Source organism: Hoplias malabaricus, chromosome 4, assembly GCF_029633855.1.
Source record: "Hoplias malabaricus isolate fHopMal1 chromosome 4, fHopMal1.hap1, whole genome shotgun sequence".
Lineage (NCBI taxonomy): Eukaryota > Metazoa > Chordata > Actinopteri > Characiformes > Erythrinidae > Hoplias > Hoplias malabaricus.
This window is the reverse complement of record NC_089803.1, coordinates 28,247,733-28,265,270: the sequence shown is the minus strand read 5'-3', so window position 1 is coordinate 28,265,270 and position 17,538 is coordinate 28,247,733. Positions and strand designations below refer to the sequence as shown.

The 17,538-nt window shown below is 36.7% G+C and overlaps 1 protein-coding gene across 1 annotated transcript in view; it reads right to left on the bottom strand.

Moving 5' to 3' along the window:
• Window positions 1-16,942, bottom strand: part of pdhx (pyruvate dehydrogenase complex component X) — a 43,420-nt gene extending 26,478 nt beyond the window's left edge. Inside the window, exons 1-3 of the mRNA XM_066668243.1 lie at window positions 16,783-16,942; window positions 10,954-11,037; window positions 5,038-5,138 (exon numbers count right to left, since the gene is read on the bottom strand). Of these exons, the coding sequence (XP_066524340.1) occupies window positions 5,038-5,138; window positions 10,954-11,037; window positions 16,783-16,918 (321 nt within the window). The 5' untranslated portion in view covers window positions 16,919-16,942. The remainder of the gene's footprint in view (window positions 1-5,037; window positions 5,139-10,953; window positions 11,038-16,782) is intronic.
• Between the last annotated feature and the right edge of the window lie 596 nt (window positions 16,943-17,538).

Here is a 17,538-nt window from a genome sequence, read left to right as displayed (position 1 = left end):
TTCACAATAAGATTTCAGGAGAATTCTGTGCATTAAAATGAGAGTGGCTTTACAAATAATACAAAGGTTTAAGATATATACTACATATTCTACAGTCAAATTAATATTAGATTGTTTGGATTTAATGTTATATTAATTGAAGATAAACACTGAGTATAACTATCTGCAAATGAATCCACAAAAATGTGTTGTCTCTTCAGGATTTCCTTCACTGAAACAGGGCAGCTGATTACTTTGTGTGTAATTTTTGTTACAGTTGAAAGATATTCCATGAAACCCAATTTGGGTCCCATTCAAATGATTCAAGACTGGAATATCTACTGAATACTTCAATACATTTAGACCAAGCCCAAAAAAGCCTGAATTATTTATCAACACATCACAACTTGATAAGTAAACCTGCCAATGGGAATTGCATCTTCAGTGTTGCCATAACTGAAACAGGGCATCCAATGTTTATTTCTTTCATAAATATTTGTTACATGTTGGCAACATTAGTCAACCAAAACAGATAGATAAAGAACTGCATTTTACCAAATAATCTGACCATGTGTTTGGCACCCCTTGACAAAACTCCTTTTGTCAGTGCTCTACATTGAGCCTTCTCCAGTAATGCATGATATGGTATGGTAATGAAAATCTTCGTCAATAGTTAATTTCTCCAAAACCTACAGGGACTTAGGTATTTATCTTGTACAATCTACTCAACATGCCTGACTACAGCCCCCAGCTAAGTGTCCTTTTTTTTATTGGTTAATGTCATGGAATCTAGAGAAAATGAATCAAGGCCATGTGGCAAAATGTGAAAAATGATCAGTCATTGCTCAGGTTAGCCTAACAACACGGGTGGAGCAAATGCCAAAACCAATAAGCATAGCATGCATGAGGACAGAGTTTGACAAGTAATAATATTGAGTAAATTATATATATATATATATATATATATATATATATACACACACACAAACACACAGGTCAAGGTTGTTCAGTAACTGGGCAAGTAACAAAAAAATGGCAAAAGAAAGGGTCCTACAGAAATGTCCACATTCATACATTTTGACAACCACAGGCAGATGTTAAAAAAATTCTTAATTTAGTTCCCTTCAATTTGTTTCTGCATTTTTTTTTTACAGCAGCTGGACAAAACAGGAGTAGCAGTGCCTTGACCCATCATTTCACACTGTGAAAGGGCAAACCTTAGCCTTCTACCAAACACAATTCAGTCATTGCTGATTTGTATAAAACAGAGACTTTAAGCACCAGAGACACATTAATTCAATGTTGTATGAACTATTGGTTGATAATTGCAGCAGAAGATGCTCCTCTAGCACAATGAGGGGGGAGGGAAGGGGAAAAAGGGGGGCAAGACTTTATTCTCAATCAGATCAGAACATGCCAGAAATCCAAGTGTATGTTTGATTCTATGTTAAGTGGAAGATGGTCCACTACCAGTTCCAAGAAATGCCCATGCACATCTTCAGCACTGATAATGAATGGAATATGATTATCATTTTGCTGAAACCAAACCTTTCAGGAAAAAGTACAAGGTTTACTAGGTAAACAGGCTCTAACTGGTCTTATAGATTAAATATAAATGTGCCACTCAGCCGATGTGAATCAGACATGACTTGTTTTCTGTCTGTGCCATATCTTAAAAACAAGATCGGTATCAGGGTTTGGTGGAGGAGGATATGAAAAATCATATTTTTATTAATATTTTCCCAAGGTAAATAATCAGTCAGTCTTCTCATATATATATATATATATATATATATACACACACACACACAACTACGGTTAATTACAAAAATGTGTGTAACAGTGAATTTAAATGTTCTTTTTATCCAAACCTCCAATGAAAAGCTTATTAAAGCTTGTGACCAATGGTTCACTCTTAGCCCAGAGATACAAAAGTGATATAAGTACTTGCAACTAAATCTGTTAACTGCACAAACAGAAGAAAATAAAGAGGCAGATATGTGCTGCAACATAAATCAGACCAAGCCAGACTTCTGGGAGGTAAAACAAACCCACAAGGACATGCATGCACTCACACATTAACAAGAATTAGGCTAGAAGATGAGGAATTTACATTTATACGTTACAAATCATTTCATGAGCTATAACACTGTCTACCCTGCTACTGGCAACATAACATTCCTACTCTCATTCATTGCTGGTGTGCTCTGGTATCTTTCCTCACAGCGAGCCAGACTGCCTTAATTGGAAGAGCTCAACACTGCCATCACTCGGCTGGAAGACGTAACTGCAGATATGATTCATTTTTTTTCTATTTTTGTTTTATTATTGGTTGAATTTAGGCAGCTCATCTGACAGATGATCGCCTCAGAGACTTTATAGCCATAGTGTAAGTAAAAATATTTTAAGAAAAACATAAAACTAAATAAGAAAGGGGATGCTACAAGGAAAACATGTCTGTGCATTAATAAGCCACATATATCCACCCTTCCCCCGTTTCAGCTCCACACTTCACACAGAGCCAACACTTACAAGACTTGGGGGTGGGGGCTTTTTCAGTCCAAGCCTATAAAAACACACCAACTATATTGATCTGGTCATTGAGTGTCTAGGGTTGCCTTGATCGAACCAAACACCCTTGTGTTACTAGGCAGAATAGTGTCGACCAGAATGTCTGAGAAATTAAAAAAAGCACCACAGCAGACATCTGATATCTGTAAATAATTCATATCTCAAACAATGTGTGAGGGGCTCCTATCACCTCAGGCCTGCATTTAATGGAGGGGAAAATAGTGCTGTTCACAAAATGGCTTCTGCTTACCATCTGCTGGGAGAAAAATAACAAACAAATATTAATGCCCAAGTAACATTCCCTGGTGTGCACAATATCAAATACACCCTCTGCTATAAATTGATCTCCAAACATAGTTTTTTTTTAATTTTATTTTATTTTTTATTTTTTATTTATTTATTTATTTATTTATTTTTAAAAACCCTACGCCCTATTCTCTTGCTTTTTCTATCACTAAGAAACAGCCACAGTTGTTAATTTCTTAATGAAGCGGTGAGTAAACTTGCTCAAATGATATATAAATAGCACTGAGAGAAATCCCACTGAAATGGAGCCACAGATGGTGGATGGCGTCGGGACCAGGGGAGCGGCTGGCACGTGTAGCCATAGCAGGAAGCACCAAACTGGGACACGGTGGAAGGGATGCGTACCTTGCTGGGCTAATGAAACGAAAGCCACATGGTGCAGCAACAAGCATTCCACTGAAGCTTCAGTGACTAAACCTTTTAGTCAACCAGATATGCATTGGTGCTCTAATTGCTAGCAAAATCCACAGACATGCTGGCAATGGCAAAGTCTAGTTCTGATTTTTTTAAAAAAAATTAAAATAACTATGGGTTATTAGCCCAAATAAAATCTACAACAAATGGCATTCAAACCATAAGACCATTTCTAAGCCATCCCTAACCCCATCGGCCAACACCTACATGATGCTAGCTTGTTGCTTGAAGAATTAAAGACTAGCTACTCCATGTCAATATCTCATCGCTATGTGAGTGACTGAATCTTTGGCAGATGGCTTTTTTCAGATTAAAGTCACAGGGGTCAAGGTGATATAAGCTTGCAATTGAAGATGGGGGATAATGTCTGTATTGAAGTCCATATTGCATCTTCCCTGGACACCTTTAAATCCATAAGCACTGTGGACACGATTAGGTGGCCATGCTGAGACTGACCTCACCATAAATAAGCTCCTAAAGCTGTATGGACAGGATATATAAAGAGAAAAGGATAGCGAGACTCCACGTGAACCGAAAACATGATTATTTCTTAACTATGAACACAGAGAAACATATCCATGTGTGCACAAATGTGAGCAGAGAGAGAGAGAGAGACTGGGCTGGCGGGGCAGGTGTTCTGCTGGATCAAGTTGGTTATTTAATTCAGGCCATTTTTCTTCTGCTCCTAAGCTCTCCCCTCCCAATTTCCATTCCCTTGGCCTGTTGCCATGGAAACTCCCTCACAAAAGGAGGTTGAAATGTGTGAGTAGGAAGAGACATGACATATTCAGTGGTCTAGAGATCAATGTTTTTACTGTAATGTCATAATGTGACTATATTACAGACTACTCCAGGTGCACGTGTTTCCACAAGTATAAAATAAACAAAGCAAAGATGACTTGAACCTGATATTATATATATGATATAATGTCCTATTGGTGTACCTTAATAATGCCATGCTGTAGTCTGCCATTCCTATTAAAGATATGGTAAATTTTTGTTTATACAACCACTAAAAATGAAATGTCAAATCAGATTTGACAAATTAGCATGAACATAATTTATCATTTTGATTCTAGTTGAGCTGTGTTTAAGTCTTATGTTGAAGGAACAGTGACCTCAACATAGCTTTAATGAGCTTTCATTTTGCAGATTTTAAAATTGCAATTTGAGCAAATTCTTCTTATTCATCTTACATTCTGTAACCCCATCTTACACACACACAAAAAAAATATTCTCCATTACATCTTTCAGTGGCATGCAAAATAAGCCAAATATAGGGAAACCAAATGCAACAAAATGATCATTAAGTGTGGGAAGCCTCCTTGACTCCTTGGAGAGATCACTGGATTACGGAAATGAGGCACAATCACAGAGGAATCTATTATCTGGTGATGGAAGTCTTTCTACTCGAGAAAGACAAAAGGAAGGGAATTCATAACAAAGAGGCAATTCCCTTTCATCTTGTCTTTCAAAGAATGCTATTTCTACAGGAGCTTTCTTCCCGAGATACTATTACATATTAATTTCACCATTCTCCAAGTCTCACACACACACTCACAAATACACAGCATGCTTGCAAATGCAAATGCTATTAAGGTTAAGGTTATGGTGAGCTTATGAGCAAAGCTTATGATGAGAAGACTTAAAAGACTGAAGTTAATAAAGAAAAATTAGTCTCGCTTCTCTTTCACTCAATATGCATTCTATTTTTCTTTCTCATTGGAAGAATCCAAATTAGACACACACACACACACACACACTCACCAGAATTTTAGCTAAGACTCCGTCATCATTGGATTCCATGGTAACCACAGCCTTGTCGGTCTCAATTTCACAGAGAGCATCACCAACTGCCACTGCTTCACCTGTTCATTCATACAAATACACACACAAATATATATATATATTTTTAAAAATTGGGGCCACTTGATTAGAAATACAAGTTAATACATATCAAATTTTCTAGCTAAGCTAAATTAATTCTCAGTCAGTAGACACAGAACAGTTTTGATGTATAACATCAACCTTTGCTGAGGTCATTTCTGTTTCTGCAATGATTAGATTAAAAAAATGCTGGAGGCAGGCTGAGCAATAATTCATTGTTTACTTATTTGGGTAATCCCAAGGTTCCATGAGTGGAATCATTAAAGAAGGATGTGAGCAAGGCATTTGGTGGAAAACATATTAAACATATCTAAGACTCTAGTTACTATTTTTGTGAAAATATTACAAAAGTATAGAAAAAAAAATTCTCAGGGTGGGCCTGTTTCAAAAAGCCCTAATCAATAGTGTACCATTCCCAGGAGCACACAAGCAAAGCATCCTTTTTTTTTTTTGAGCCAAAAAATTTAAGTCACCTTACAATGATATTGCAGCTGATAAAACTTCATACGAGGCCAGAAATCAGTTATGCGTATTAAAAGGAAACAGACAATTCCGGGGGACTAAACTTCTTACAGCAAAACAAACACCCTCCCAGCCGTTTCTCATGGTGCAGCCAGTGACGGACAGAGAAAAATCCTGAGCTATTTCAGGCTGAGAGCCAAGGTTTTTCCCCCTTTTAGAGAGCAAGGGCTGCTGTAAAAACATCAGAGACTTTCCAGCATGACCGGAGAGCTAGCAAATGGTGATGAAACCAATAAGCAAAATTTCCAATAAGCAAAATCTGTGAGGATTGCATGTAGACTTACATTTAATATTAAATACAGCAAAAGTATGTAAGCGAATCTAAAGCAGTTCATACAAATTTCAAATGTTTTTTTGACAAATTCAAAGTCCTGTGGCTGTGCTTCACTAAGAAATGTCTCCCATGCCCACAGCCAAGTCCTATAACCTAAAAAGCCAAATGGGTTTCTTTTGTGATCTGTTTCACAAGCCAATGTCAAACATCCCAGTTCCTGTGTTGCAGAGCAGACCATCATCCACAGCACCACATGATATTACTCCACCATCTCCGTTAAATTCCATAGCTATTAATGATCATGAATACATTTACATTTGATCATCAATGGAAAATTAACATGATTCAGAGCCAGAGTTCACGTCAACCCCATGCACAAACACAGCTGTATGAGAGTGTAAAATTTGAGTGAGTACGCTATAGAAAACAGGAAAAAAAGAGGGGAGTGCCACAGAACACGATTACAGAGAATATAACAAAGAGGATGATGAAAACTGTTTAGCTTCACAAATTCCCAGATGTTTTATTAGCTCTGTTCTCATAGGCTACAAGTACTACCATGTGTACAAATTCATTCATTCATTATCTGTAACTGCTTTTCCAATTCAGGGTCACAGTGGGTCCGGAGCCTACCCAGAATCAATGGATGCAAGGCAGGAACTCACCCTGGAGGGGGCGCCAGTCCTTCACAGGTGACACACACACCTATGGACACTTGAGTCACCAATTCACCTACCGATGTGTGTTTTTGAACCGCGGGAGGAAACCGGAGCACCTGGCAGAAACCCACGCGGACACAGGGAGAACACACCAAACTCCTCACAGAGTCACCCAGAGCAGGACTTGAACCCACAACCTCCAGGTCCCTGGAGCTGTGTGACTGTGACACTACCTGCTGCACCACCGTGCCACCCTTGTGTACAAATTTTCGTGTGCTATTTTGTTTCTATTTATGATGGTAAAAAAAACTTTAGTAAAGTTTCTTTACAATAGCAATAGTGAGCCACGGAACAATTAGCAATAATACCTTCGAGGGAGTGTTATAATGTGAGTTTTTAGCACTGTGTGCTGCAGTCGATGATATCATGTTTTGGCACGAACCTCGATTGTATTAATGCCATTATACCACAGTGAAAAAATATTTGTTTATCAATCTTCCACGTAGTATAATAGTTGCATTCTGTCAGACTTTTCGCTCTTTTCAACAAACTCTGGATCTTTAACTTGTGTGATGCTGGACTTGAGTGTTTTCTTTGAAGAAAACAAATGTGTGTGATATACCAATTTGATTTATATATATATATATTATTTATTGGTTATTTTGCCTGTTCATCAAATATCAAAATGGGTTTTTGTTGACTAGGAGCAGCAAAACCCACCACTTTCTAATGATAGAAACAATATGGCTGATGCTGATCTCCATTCAGCCATAAGATGCAGTATACCTGCACACATCTCAGTAATCAGAAAATACATAACACACAGAGACACACACATTCTGTAACTACTGCCTGAGGCACTGGATTACACTTGCTGATGTTCTTTTTTTCACATTAGGAATTCAACCTTACTCTATATTTGACAGGACCGACAGGCAGAGAATTAATGAGATCTTCCAGAAAGTTATATGAGAGAATTTAAGCTAGGATTAATATGAAAAAAAAAAAAAGTTAAAAGATGGTAGAGTAAAGTTAGAAAGATAAGAGGCAGGAATGCTGTGGGCCTTTAACACACCAAGAGAGATTCTGCACACGTATTAATGACCAAGTGCCAGAGCATCAACCATATGTTTGTGTGCAAGTATGTGTGTTTGACACTGAGGTTCAACCCATAAGTTTTTCAACAAACATATATGGTCCAAACTGCCATAAATAAGACTGATTTACTGTACCTTCCTTAAAATGTAAGATTCTTTGCTCTTTTTTCTTATTCAATAAAGATACAATATCTCTTTCAATAAAGATATCTCTTTAGGGTGTGGTTTACATTGCACTTAGTTGTTTGAGTAGCCTACTATATCTAGTCCTGACTTTTAAATTCCATGTAACATGTATTTTTCAGTTTGGCTTCCCTTTCAATCCTTAAAATTCTCATACCTTTGTATGTACGGACTTGTACTTATACTGAAGTAATTAGCAGTACCTAACCTTAATTTAATCATTTACTAGTGATTTAATGTTAAATATGAGTGGATGAGAAGCCACAAGATTGTACAGTGCATTACTAGAGTGAGGGGAATGAAAGAGAAGTGTGTATGTGAGCCCTGGCACCATATCAGTTATTAAATCCAAATCCATTTGTCCCCTTCAAACATCACAAAGCAAAAGGCAGTATCCTCAACAACTCAATGACACACCACAAAACAACAAACAAATTCACTTCGTTCTCCGTTATTACTTTCACGCTTTACACCAAAATGGTGGCTCTTAAATTCAGTACTGAGAGAATTAACCATCAAGTTTATAATGGTAACGACCCTGCCATATGTTGACAGAACTGTGAAAGCTGTGCTCAAGTTCAATGAGCAGGGTGTCTACAGGCTTTAAATACTTAAAGCAAACTCAAATTTAATTTAATTTTAAAAAACACTTTCTTCAAAGTAACCCACATCAACATGTCTAAGATGTTAAAACAATTTAAGAGTTTTGAAAGCCTTTAATCTGTAAATGTACTTTCAGGCAAATTAAGACTTAAGGACATGTTCATGGCTTAAAATTACACACATTTACCATAATAATTATTTCTAGAGTAAGCCACTTGCTCAACCTCCTATATGAGTTTTGTGTGTTCTGTGATTAACACAGAACAGCAGCACATTACACAGGAAATACATACATTCCTGATATACACTAGTGAATCCTTTTCATTAAAGTGCACATAAGTGTGAATCCCAACAATGCCCTGTCCCTTTTTTTTTTTCTTCAATCACTCTTTTTAATGTGTGAGCAGTAGGTTTAAAGGCTACACTGCCCTCGTTGATATATCTTAGCACATGTTTGTTTTAACATTCCCAGATAATGTACTGTTCACTAGGTACGATTTATATGAGAGGATGGAATAGGTGATGACATAAATTGGGGAGTAAATGGGAGGAAAAATTAAAATTCAGTGTGGAAAGGTCTTTGGTATACAGAATCACTTTTTTCGGGCATTTGTAGCCATTACAGCACCTTTTACAGAAAGAAAAATAAATCAATTTTCTCACCTTTCACATATTGATTGTTTACTGAAGCAAAATCTTGCTACACAGCTCATTGTGTGCGCATGCTGGTCTGGGCAATAACATGCACAGACTGGTTAACAGTGTGTCATATTTGAGATTTCCTCAGTAAGCATAAAGAAACAGAAACAGACAAAGATGGAGAGACAGAGAGCGTGAGAGACAGAGAGAGGGAGAAAGAAAGAAAGAAAAACAGGAAAAACAAAAAACAAAAAACAGATGCTTGCACATTAAGCCTTGCCGTAAGCAGCCTGGGGTAAGCTTGTGATATATGACACAGAGCTTAATGCCCATCTTGAACAGGGCCATGGCTCTGTGATGAATTGAAGAGAGTCCTCATCCATGAGTGTAAGCCTAATGGGCTGCAAAAGGCTTTCCAGCTATTCTGTGATCTGAAGTGGAGTTATTTGCTTTCATACTGAAGATCATTTCACTTATCGCCTACATGGGTCAACAAAGGACACTGTGGAGATAGGGGGCGAATAAACCTTAGAATCTAACAGACAATTACCTAAATCCTATTTCAGTTGTATTCGTTTCATCCGATGATGGCATTCCAACTATTCCAGGTTTATGGAACCCTCAGAATTATTCCTAAACCTGCATTTTGTCATAGGTTTTGTTTAAATTGAAAACAATAGTATTGTTGAGTTTATATTTATTATTGGGGGAGAGAAAAAAAAGGTGCTGGTATTTTTTCATGGGAAATTTTTCTTGCCAAATCACATCTCTTCACATACTTGTGTCACATTAACAATCTCTGAAAGATGACCCAGACCCTATTGGCCCTAGAAATAAAAGTGGAACAAGCATATCAGAACAGCAAAGTCAATCTTCATCTGCTCCTTCACCCTTGATCAAAGCAAAGAAATGTGGAACATTACTGAAGATAACTAGCAAGTTTCTACCTTTTCATTATGTATAAAGCAGTCTGCTTCCGCACCAATAATGCCACATATGGTCACTGCTCTACTATTGTCAACTCTTATCAAATAGTACATATTTTAATGGAGCTTGCTAGCTACAGTACAGTCTCTTAGTTAAATGCTATCTACAGTCTAACTAACCATCTTTCTACTTTCATAGCCAATTTATTTTTTTGTTGGTCTATGACTGTTTATTTTCATACGGCTGCCTGCCACTCAGAGAAACCCTTGAGACTCGATTTTCCAGATATTCCAGGGTCGATCAATGTCCAGAGTGGGATCAGCAAACAAAAGCTGGAGATCAATTCCTTATATTGTTTAATTGTTTTTTTTTTTAATTAGAATACATTTTTGATTAGTAGGTATTTATCACTGATTTGCCCAGTGGCGTTAATTACTAAGTTTGAATACATACAAAATAAAAAAAGGGCAACAACACCACAGATAAACCCTTAAAGGAACAGAGTAGACCTAACACACAAATTGCCATTGTATGGCCTTGTATAGTTCTTTCTTACCTATATTTTTATCTTTCTCCCCTGTTATGTACTTAGAGCAATGGCAGTTGATTTTGAAATGTTCTCTAACAATAAATAATACCTACTGACTTAAAGGTTGACGTCTGTCACAAATTATTTATTACTTATACTGGACTTCATGTGGCAAAAAAGAATCAAGCACAAATATTATAATAATTTAAACAAATATCTCTCATTATTCTTAATGTCCTTTGCAACATGGTCAATTAAAACGAATAAGTGGGTGGACTCCACATTCTTGAGTATATTCACAGTAAGAGGAAAAACGAGAGGTTACAGTGACAGAGAAACTAAAAGCCAGTGGCATGCCCCCACCTTCCTTCTTCAGCCATTTCACAATGTTGCCCTCCTCCATGGTTGGTGAGAGGGCCGGCATCTGCACTTTGATTGGGGCGACCCCTGCAGGTGAAACAGAGATTTAATTATCATGAGTAAGCAGCAGACAATGGAGACACTTCATTAGGTTAATTTTGGCCATTTGACTGCACAAGATAATTTGACTGAAAGAGAGGCTAGAAATTCTCCCACGTGGAAACAGGCAAATATGTTATATTATCTGATGAGGGATTAAAAACTGATTTGAAATTATATTAAATCAAATACTGCCAATAACGATTATATTAGCTTCAACCAAAGAAAAATGTCAGTGAGCACAACAAAAGGAGACTTTACAGTACACAGCAAATGCACACAGACAATTACGAAATCATAGTACATCAGTGTCACACTTCAGACCATCAGAAGGACAGCACCAGCTCAATACTGCAAGCTTCACGCTTCAGGACACAGCTATACAGACACATACATATAAAAACCTAAGTGTTGACTTCACCAAAGTTAGGGCACAGAAAGTAAAACAGTGAACCCTGACAACACCCCTATGCAGTGATCTCTCATTGTGATCTTAGAAGCTAAGCAGGGTTGAATGGGAGACCACCAGAGAATACCAATCAATAAAGCATTACATTACCTTGCCTTATTTTATATATAATCTGCAGTAAAACACTGTACTGAAATTTTATCCTGTAAAGAACATAGCTTTTTTCATTTAGGATAACAAAAAAAATGCTCAAGCAGTCATTGTATGGACTTTCCTGAAATGTCTAAACAAACAACAGAGTACCATAGCGAATATACATCTATATAGTCTAGTTACATGCAATTAATGCTGACCTCTCTAGACATGTACGCATCAGTGCACAGCCATAACGAGGTCATTGCAAACACTCTAAACATTGTGCGTTCTATTTAGCTGAGAATAATTTGACATTTTTCTAAATGCTTTTGGGTAGAGTTAACTCATACCTATTCAAAAGGCTCAATGAAGCATGTACGGCTTGTAGTTTACAGTTTCTAGTTTAACAGGAGTTAGATTAAGAAGCAATTATTATGTTTCATACAAAACTATTACAACAAAAATGGGCATGTGTTTACAGTTAGATTACGACCTATAGACTAACTTCTGAACTTTATTTCATTTTGAAGACATTCTAAAACTCACCACCCTTGTCCTAAATCATATTGTCAACAGCCTGAGGGTGTCACACAGAAACCCTTTCCTTTACAATATGTTTTATTCTTGTCACATTATTTAGTTGACAAAAAGTATGTAAATGGTAAAAGCCCCTTAGCACTGTATGCGTCATGTGCCTCCATCTGGCACCGTCTCTCTTTCTCTGTCTCACATACACACACACAGAGACACATGCACACATAGGGTCATGCACGTCTGACTCACACATGACCTGAGGACTATCATCATGAAGGCAGCTCTGGTTAGGCCATGTTCACGGAGGAACTACAGACCTAGACAGTACCAGTTTGTTTAATTTCCCTTTACAAACAAACTTGTAAGAGTCAAATGCATACAATAAACTTAAATAAATAGTGTAAACTAGGGAAGGCCTAGTTCCCACTCCAAAGCCCATAACTGTGTAACACAATTAAAAAAAAAAAAATCATGACAAGTTCCTCTATGCAATCATCTACTAAACTTATCTGTGCTTACCTTACATGGTATGGGCCCTCATTATATAACTGAGTGGCTATATGAGCATAGAACATTTATCATTTATTTGTTGTTTTTATCGAGAGGAATATTCAAGCCTGTGTGACAGATTTAGCAATTACCGTTGGGCACCCAAAAAAAAAAAAAAAAGCTTAAAACAATACCCCATATAAACAGCATAAAAGTAGTGTACTGCTGCCTCCTAGTGGGCAAACAAATATGGCCCAGTGAGTTATGTAATAAGTTTATAATTAGGTTATACACAGTAAACTTAAATATACATTACTGAAATAACAAATAAGTACGAAATATTTCTTCATCAAAAAAGAAAAACAGAACACTGTCTACAAATGATCCATAAGAAAACTGATGGATGCAGACCTTTAAGAGAACTCAAAACCTTGATAGAACAATTAAGTTTTTTTTATTGTATGTTAGGACTGTACATGCATATGAGGTATATGGGCCACGTTTAACCAAACCAAGGTGCCCATGGATAGTGTGCATCAGCTCATGGCATTTCCTTTCACCTATAGAAAGTCCTGACAGGTCACATATCTTAAAGGAATCTACATTTGCAGAACAATTTAAATATCACCAGTCTAAAAGAACACTTTAAAACACTATACAGACCCCTTTTAAATGCAAAAAATAATTTTATACTAACTCGAGACACTATGACATATTTGTAGTAAAAAAAGGAACACTACCAGTGTTTTGTGAGAAGATTGAACAGGTTTGACACGCTTTTATATATTAAATAACATCTATTTACACAAATGTATGTATATATGAACAAATATATGAATATTTATATTTCTACTAGCAATAACTCAAACAATCAAATTTTAGATCTGAATATTTTTAAAGTGATTTAAAAAAATTACTAACTGCAAATATTTATATAGCTGTTGGAAATACATATGTGACGGCCACCATTTACATGTGCTAGAATCACAAAAACAGGACAGTTGGAGAAGAGAGAGAGAGAAGAGGAAGTTTTTAAAAAAAAGCCACCTGCAGATGAATTAAGCAATACAATAGGTTATCATCAGTTAAAAATGTTATTTCTCATATTTTGTATCCTAAGTGGAGCTGGGCGATACGGCCCAAAAAAATGATCAAGATAAGTTTTTCTATATTGATCAATCTCGATATTTATTGCAATATTAACATATTGTCACACTGTGACAAAGGAAATCCTTCTAAAAACATAGACCGAACACACCAAATGTTCATTACTATACAACATATATACGCACATATCGTATGCACATTACTCAAATTCACAAGGAAAGATTTCACTGGAACAATAACATTTTCTTACCGTATAAAAGTAATGATATCTTTGTCTTGTGTTATGAAAACTTTCTTAGTGCATTACCACCTCAAACATTTAAAGAAGCAGAAAGAGTAAAAAGATAGATTAAGAAGAGTTTAAAATAATAAATATATAAATGAACACTCCCAAGTGCTGAACTATAATCATATTGCACTTCACCCATCAGAAGGCTTAGAACAGTGCTTGTAACAGTGGGAGAGCTGGAACGTTTTCAGTTTCACATGTTCATTCATTCACTGCCTGTAACCTCTTATCCAGTTCAGGGACGCGGTGCGTGCGGAGCATACTCAGGCGGACAAATTCCGCCCTTGGGAGGTTTTATTTAAGAGAAGCAGCCTGATCTGTGGCATTGGAGCCAATTAAATATTTGCGAGCAGAGAAAATAATTTATTTTGTGTGAGGAAAACCACATCAAGCAACGAACAGTGCTCTTGCAAACCGGAAAACATTTACTGAGAGGAAAATACACTTTGAGTGAAGAAAAACCCACCGGATTCTCCATGTGTGCGAGGGAAAGTTTGTGTGCTTGTGTTCTGACAGGGGGTGGCCATACCAAACAAAATACACCCCAAACACATAGCGAACGGGAGTCTATAACATATTTAATATAAATGTATATACATCTAATACATACACACAAGCACTTGAATTAAACCTATTACAATCTTGTTTACCTTCTCGCGTCCATGCAGTCGCCTGTTCGTTTACCATAATAGCATGAGTATATGCGCCAGACAGCATACCGGGAATAGAAATGAAGGTTTATTGAGCTCTATAACCCAAAGCTTATCATCGTTATCGAGCAAAAATTAATCACGAAACATATCGATATCGTTTTATCACCAAGCACTAATCCTAAGCATCCTTTCACAACATGTTAATTAAAATAGTGTAAACATACTATAAAGTTATACGAAATGTGCAAGCTTTCAACAACAACACCAAAAAAAAGTCTACATTTGTCAGAATTTGACTAAACACCTGTGAATCCCTCACCAGTAAAGATCTGTGACTTGATGCTCATATGAATGGATGCTGTGATTTCTGTTATGCTATCATTTGCATATCATGACCTTTTGCCATATCTTACTGCAGGACCTGCGATACCGAATAACAAATATATTATATCACAAGCCTCATTAAATCTCAAAGCTCTTTCAACAGATGCACACTTTAAAGATTGTTCATGTGGAACATCCCACAACCTGATGTGTACACTAAAAAGGAAACTCAAGCCTACGGGTTTAACAGGGAGTTCAGTGAATGTATTTATGTGTGAGTGTGTCTGTTTACATACACTAATATAATTCTTAGTGTCAACCTCTAGAGAGAACTTATACCCAGTGCCTATTTACAGACAGATGAGCCACATCTTTGTTTCTAAACATATTTAGTCCAAGAATTAATATTTTTAGCACTCTTTCACTGTTCTTCAATAGGCAATACGGGACAGATACAAATTGGATGATATTTTCAGCATAGGGGTGGTAGATTAGTGTGTTGCGCAGGTACAAGTGCACCAGACTTAGCAGTGCAGCTGGAATTGTTAAACACTATTCCTATGGTATAAGACACTATTAATAGTTAAACACTATTCCACAGACACATTTTCATACATTCCACCTTGTAGCGGCAGACTATCTGTTGCAACACATTTTGGGCCAGAAGTCCTTCATTCGTGGTAACAGTTACCAAATTTTGGTTGATGAAGCCTTCTCGGACCAGCTGTGACACTGACGTATTTAAATACGCCAGCAGGACTGCTGTATCACTACGACACTGAGAATAATCCAGCACACAAATAATTCCTATTCTGGGGTTGTTCTGTGGAAGAATTTACCATTAAAATACAGGGTACAATGGATCGTATAAATTATGCAAAGCAACACCAATATGGTGAGTGTACATACAATGAGGTGGCTTTAATGTAATGGCTGACCAGAGTGTGTGTGTGTATATATATATATATATATATATATATATATATATATATATATATATATATATATATATATATATATATATATATTCACTGATACATGTAAAGAACGTTACTTACATTAAATTAAGTTTAGAAATGTAGCTTTTCTTTATTTTTATATACTGAGTTTAATAATTACTCAATTTAACAGAAAGTATTTGACAGTGAGGTATAAATCTATCACATACTGTAGACCATTTAGCTTTTATATGATGTCCAAATGTGTGTGTGTGTATATATATATATACACATTATTTGGGTAAACTGAAAGGGTTGACGCCTATGATACCTGCAGTAGCCACATATACCGCCCACTGCTAAATCACCCAGGGGTGAATATTATTTGGTCCCTAGTTCCCTTCACCGTGCACTATATATTTTAATTGTAATTTACTACTTAATGATGCACTTAAATGTTCATTAGCTATATGAACATTATATACAACCTGTGGTTAAACCACAAAGGTATGTAACACAAAATAGATGCGCCACATTTGCGTGCTGAAGCCGTTTAATTGGTTGCCTACCTAGTGCACTATTGAGGATGTAGGGTGACATTTGGGGCTTGCCCTCAGATTAATGTTAACTTGGCTCTCTAAATGACCTCTCACTATATATTAGTACATTGATATAAAGCTCTACATGGGAGTCGAAGTTAGTAAGTGAAGTAGACTATTGCAGACGTAAATGACTTGTTAAACAGTCACACAGCTGTAAAAAACTATAATAAGAATGGCGAATTACCAAATGGACAGCGTTACTTTGACCGTGACACAAAACCTGACAAAACACATAACGAAGGGACATACGCACCAAACAAGCCGGGAGATTGAAAGAGCTGTCTGAAAGAACCTCGACATCCCTGTGGACTCCAGTGACATTTTTTAAATTTAATGATTCTGAGTCCGGTTAAAACCGTTTGACGCCCCAACCGCAAGGAGGCCGCCATGTTTGTGTCCTCCTCGGGAGAAGTGTGTTCGTTCTCCGCCTGATGATAAATCAACAGCATTTTATACGTCCTTTAATTTTAGTGTGGGTCACACGCGATGAACCAGATGCAGACGTGTTTGTTTCCATATTTAAAAACAGACCTTATCAATTACATACAAAATCAGATTTATTTTCTGTGTTAATATCCTTGAGTGACTTAGACGACATTGCTTGAGATAAAGCGCCATCTTGTGTAGAGACATTGTCAATGTTGCACTGTACTCTAGCAGATGGTTTGAGAAGCTGCCCTGAAACTCCTGAAGATCTTTCCTAAACAACAGGACATATATTATTTACTCATGTGTCCTTGATAGCCTCATTCACAAAAAAAAAATAAAATAAATAAATAAATAAACTGGTCGGGAGATATGATTTTATAATTTATTTTTTTTGTGAGGCTCATCTCTTGGCATGGTTCTGTAATATTTTTGTTTAAATTGTAAAGGATTGCAGTGCTTCTGTGGAAATCTGTTTCGTGGAATTGTCAGTTGTATTGTGTCCATAGTTTGTCTTGTCAGTTTTTGTATGCAAGAATTGTAATAATTATTTATCTTGGGTCTTTGTCATGGTTTCTTTGTG